Consider the following 6,000-nt stretch of genomic DNA (forward strand, 5'->3'; position numbering starts at 1 on the left):
CATTCGGAAGTAATTCCCAGGGTGCTAATTTTAGTTGAGTACATAAATCACAGTGTCTATTTATTCGTTCCTGTAAACGACATGTATTATTGTCCTGCGGTACGTACATTTGAAATCGCCAGTTTTTTAACGCTGAAATTATTATGTATTCGAGAACCATCTGTGGGCATGACCTAGATGGTACGCGAGCGAAGCGAGTTGTTATCAATTATGCATATGCCATAATGGCTTTGATAATTATCGTAACATATTTCACTAAAAAATTAACAAGCTTCGACTTAGATTTGATTGGCTGAATCTTCGGTAACTGTTGTGAGTCGCTGATTGGCTGACGTGGCAATGTCCTTCCACTTCCGTATTTTGAACTACCTGTACAGCGACCGTTGCTGCATCAAATCCATTATGATATCTATATATAAATTTACGTAAGGGCAAAATTCGGTAAATCGCGCCTTACTTTTAGAATTTGTACTCGATGGTATATAAAGTTGGTTCGTACTTTCGGTATTGATTTTATCCACCTGATGTAACCCTGTTTACTAATTAAATTAAGTTAGATAATTAGTTATTGACAATTAAAACGAATTTAGGTTCAACGATTTGCCCCAAATAGGGGTGTTTTCCGATCGTGGTATACACTGTCTAATGGATGTCCATCTTGAAAAATACCCGCCACAAAAATGCGAGGAGGCTTCGCATTTTCCTATCTCCTCCTACGATAATTGTTTTTAATGGCTGAAAATCGGTTGAACAGCTAGAGTACAGCATCATAATGTTGCTATAAAAAATACTATTTTGATAGATTTAATATACGTTTATACAAATGTATTGATTTGCGATGAATGGAACATCCCAATCTCTCAGTCTGCCAGAGTTTGGTTTAACACAAGTAGGTAAATTTATGAGCCCTTGGTTTAACACATGCGGTAGGTAAATATATGGGCCCTTTAAGAATAAACTTGCAATACTTTGACAATACTGTAAATACCTATTAACTATTGTTGGTCCTCATTTGAATCGAACATTCGGGCTAACATTTCTTTCTGTGAATGTTCATACTGTTAGATTTAATATAAAAATATATACAAATAAACTTTATTACTGAAATTGTGGATAGGCTCTACTGTTAGATATATAAACACATTATTATATACAAATAAACTTTATACTGACAGTTGTAATATAAAAATATATACAAATAAACTTTATTACTGAGATTGTGGTTAGGCTCTACTGTTAGATATATAAACACATTAATTACCAATAATATAAACGTCGTAGTGGTGTATCGTTACATGTACTTTAATATTTCAATCGATTATGACAGTGACAGTTTTAACAAAGTATTAAATCGCAAATGTTTTACTGTATTTAGAGGTATATTATTTATAGGCCTATAAAACATGAACAAAATATTTCGTTACTGAGTGGATAAAGAATATATTTAAAAATTGTTCCTCTTTGTACCTATCCGCTTTCCCATCCCTCAACCCTAATGTTACATACAAAACACAAAGTGGGTTTCTTTAAATGAGTCCAAATCAAAAAATTGGACTCATTTTGTGATAAGTTTCTCCTTCGGAAGTAATTCCCAGGGTGCTAATTTTAGTTGACTACATAAATCATCGTGTCTATTTATTCGTTTCTGTAAACGACAATGTATTGTAGTCCTGTGGTACGTACATTTAGTGAAATCGCCAGTTTTGTTACGCTGAAATTACTGTGTATTCGAGAACCATCTGTGGACACGACCGAGATGGTACGCGAGCGAAGCGAGCGTACCATCTAGTATATATAATATACATTACATTAATGCATAAATTACAAATGCACATTGGCCTACCTGTTGTGTCAATGAAAGTGACAAAAAGTACTGCTAAAAATAGGACAACGTGAATGTTTTCCATTTTCAGTATCCCGGCTTCTTCAATATTACTCTTCTAATAGTTTGCTTGCTAGACAAAAATTGCAGTTGAGAGTCTCAGCGAAGCACATCCGACAAATGCCAAATCGTTATGAAGACATCGAAAACAGGCTGTAATATTTTATCGGCCTACTGACTGAGGGGCTGACTATTAATAAAACACCAGGAGAGTTTCTCTTCCATTCGATTGGTTAATTTCATACCACGTGCTGTTGAGTATTTTATTTACTTGGATATACATCTTTAAGTCGGTGGAACACTTAAAATACATCCTTCAAAATAACAAATACAAAATAAAAATGGGAAAAATAATTATGGCGAAAATCAAGATAAACAATACAGTAATAAAATGAATCAAACCATTAACCCACCCCATCCCCCATTTACAATTTAGTTAATACAGAAATATAGAAATCATTACAAAATCTGCTTGATTTAAACTATACAAAAAGAATTGTTCAATCACAAGTAATGGCGAAGAGGAACAAGATAGACAAACATAAAATAAAATCAGATAAAATTATATTGAAATTCAATTCAAATTCAAATTTATTCACCTCCCTTATGGGAACATAGTAAAACAGCAAATTGTACAATTTTAAAAATCACATTTGATTTAAATTTCACACGGTCCAACAAAAAGAAAATCAAAAGGTTTTAAAAAATTAAATAAAGTATCAACATCATTGTGAACAATATTATTAATTCTTCGGAACGTTAGGAATGGCAAATATATTAATCATAATTATAATCAATGTTGGTTAAATACAATATATAGAAGATTTAACCTCCGTTAAGCCAAAATGCTACTGACAGTCACAGGTTAGCCTCACTCAGCCCGAGACAATGGAACTAATGGACTGTGGCTTGAGAATCGAAAAACATGTGCCTACTCTTTTCTTTTTCCGTTCATCAATTCTCAACCAATCACTTTAATATGTTAACAATATGTACTTTAAACATTATATTTTTATTTTATATGTGTCTTTGATTTAAATATTGGATCAACCTACCGAAAAACCGAAGACAATTTTTGAAAGTTCACCAATTCTGTTCTAGATATCGTCCACAACTCTATTCATGTTTCCAACTCAACATTTCAAAGATAGTTTGTTTTACTTGTTTACAACTGTATATTTTTAATGTGTTGTATCGATATTTTTAATGTTTTATATATTGTATGTGTTTTTAAGCATCAAGGAAAACCAATTTCATGCTCGCCTTGTTGTGTTCATGACAATAAAGATTTATCTTATCATATTTTATCTTAACTTGGGACATGATTTGTTGACAACCTAAAGCCCTTGGCAATCTAATTGACAATCACCTCAGGTTGCTACGGAAACTCCAATCAAAAAGCATCATACTTTTAGATCTCCAAATGGGCGGTCATAAACTGAAAACATGGATTTCCCTCATCATGTTCAAGAGGTGGCCAGCTGTATTGTTGTATTTCATTGAATAATTTATATTTCTACGATTTTCAACAACATAATAAAAATCTACATTTACATTATAACTCACATACATGCGTTTTTGTTTTTTCTGTCAGTATTGTTTATTGGCGATGTGTTAGTACAACTTTGCTCCCATTGCAGTGCACGGTAGTGGAGCCCTTGGATTAGCCTTGGGTGGAAGGTGCTGATGCTCAACATACTGCCATGAAGTATCTGCGTATACTTTCATGGGGAGCATCGTTGTATTAATGGTGATTTTTGTACCTATCAGTCTCTTTGGAGACTCTTCCAGGGAGTCCTGGTTGTTTTTTTTTTTTATCTCAGTTTTATGCGAGTAAGTGAACATTCTTCCTTGTTTCCTGCTCTTTGGTGGGCTGCTCTTGGCGGTGCCTTGGCACCTGCCGCGGGCTATTTTTCTCGGAGCATCCCTGTTGTGCTTACTTAGAATTGGAAAATTATTGCTATATAACTTATATTTGCTTATGACTTTTATGTGCAGTTTTACATGGGTGAATGTTCATTTACTAATTAAACTATTTAAGCCAGAACTTATGTTGTATGCGTCTTTATTTATTATTCTATGAGTTTGTTAATTGCCGCAGTCTCCGAGTAGCAAAAATCAAGAATTGGGTTGGAAACACAATTCTATTTTGAGAACGGAGAGGGCGGGTTTTCGACCTCTTTGATCAAGCATCCTTTCTGTTAACACGATCACATTAAGTTGAAGACAATTTTCCCTCCCTCCCGCCCAATATTATGACACTTATGGCAATAGGGCTATTTTTCTTGGAGCATCCCTGTTGTGCTTACTTAGAATTGGAAAATTATTGCTATATAACTTATATTTGCTTATGACTTTTATGTGCAGTTTTACATGGGTGAATGTTCATTTACTAATTAAACTATTTAAGCCAGAACTTATGTTTTATGCGTCTTTATTTATTATTCTATGAGTTTGTTAGTTGCCGCAGTCTCCGAGTAGCAAAATATGATTCTTTACTGTAAACAATTTAACGTATCGTTGCCAACTGCGTCCGCACTATTTAGATAATTCATCTATCTTTTTAAACCACCAGTCAGCCTACCAAAATGCTAATTACAAATTAGCATAACACAGCAAGTGCTATGTTTATGTCTTCCTTATATTGCCACTCATTTTGTTTCGATCATAATGACGTGAGAGGTTGAACTGTGATGCTAGGAATTTGTGCAGTAACAATTATAAATTAGATTTAAACGAGTTAGACGAGTTATATCCGCACAATAAAGCCTGTATTACGTATGCTAATTACAATTTAGCATAATAGAGCAAGTGCTCGACATGCCAGTCGTAATGTGCAATCTTCACTTTTATAACGATGCATGTCATCCCCGATGCTATATTGCTATTCTTTTTAGTCGCGTGCAACGCGACTCTACAGCTCACTTTGTCGGTCGGTTGGTCGGTTGGTTAGTCGGTAAACACTAACTTGAGCACGCGACTGCAGCCATGTATATGGCCTTGTTTTGTTTCGTTCGTAGTCAATGGGTCTTCAGAAACGAGAGAGTAAATCGTTGATATTACAATTTCTGAATAAATATGTGATGACATCACAAATTAAAGTTGGCATGCAATAGAACGATATTTAACTACGACAAAGTAAATATAAATATTTGGTGATATAAAAAAAAGAAAGAGTAAAGCATTGATATTACAACTTCTGAATAAATATGTGATGAAATCACAAATTAAAGTTGGCATGCAATAGAACGATATTTAACTAAGACAATGTAAAAGTGCTCAGGGTATGTTATTTTAATTTAACAAGTGACAAACCTTCTTGATTCTTGATATTCACATACATAATTATATTGTGGCCTATAAACAGGCTATTACAATTAATGTTACAAAATTATACACAAATGTCAACCTATCTATTGATAAATGTACAAGATAATTATTTACCTGTTCTTACAATTTCAATATATTGTTATTAATGTAAACATCCTCTTCTGTTAGCTGTACTGCGCGTGTGCGTAAGAAATAAATAATACTAAATATAGCCTTTTAATAAACGTAGAAAATAAATTAACTTTATATAGGTATAATCAATAGTTTGTGACATTATGTCAAAATCAAACAATAAAGTAGATGCATGCATGTACCTGCCAACTCTCACGCATAGAGCATGAATATTTTAATAATGTTATATATAGGCCTATATATAAATATAAACAAATGGAAATGATAAAATGTAATACAAGAAGAACATCAATGTTGTATTCTGGTAAACTAAATAAAACAATTAAAAAAGACGTGGATCGATTAAACAATGAAATCAAAACCTTAGAAGAGCAATATTGCGTAAACAGTATGAAAAAATAACCGAAATGATCCAAATTAAAAGAAACGAACTAGAATCAATCTATGACATTAGAACACGTGGCTCACTGATTTGATCCAAAGCCCGTTGGATAGAAGAAGGAGAAAAAAGCACGAAATATTTTCTTAATTTAGAGAGGAGGAATTATAATAAAAAGCATATAACTAAACTTACAACAGATAATGGAGACATAAGTAACCCCGACGATATAATAAATGAAGAAAAACGATTCTATGAATCATTATATAGTTTTAAG

At 33.1% G+C, this 6,000-nt stretch overlaps 1 protein-coding gene across 2 annotated transcripts in view; it reads right to left on the reverse strand.

Moving 5' to 3' along the window:
- Positions 1-2,022, reverse strand: part of LOC140039652 (uncharacterized) — a 35,869-nt gene extending 33,847 nt beyond the window's left edge. For both annotated transcript variants that reach the window (XM_072085275.1, XM_072085274.1), the window contains exon 1: positions 1,844-2,022. In XM_072085275.1, coding sequence (XP_071941376.1) covers positions 1,844-1,907 — 64 coding nt within the window. In that variant the 5' untranslated portion in view covers positions 1,908-2,022. The remainder of the gene's footprint in view (positions 1-1,843) is intronic.
- Positions 2,023-6,000: the final 3,978 nt, after the last annotated feature.

Source organism: Antedon mediterranea, chromosome 2, assembly GCF_964355755.1.
Source record: "Antedon mediterranea chromosome 2, ecAntMedi1.1, whole genome shotgun sequence".
NCBI lineage: Eukaryota > Metazoa > Echinodermata > Crinoidea > Comatulida > Antedonidae > Antedon > Antedon mediterranea.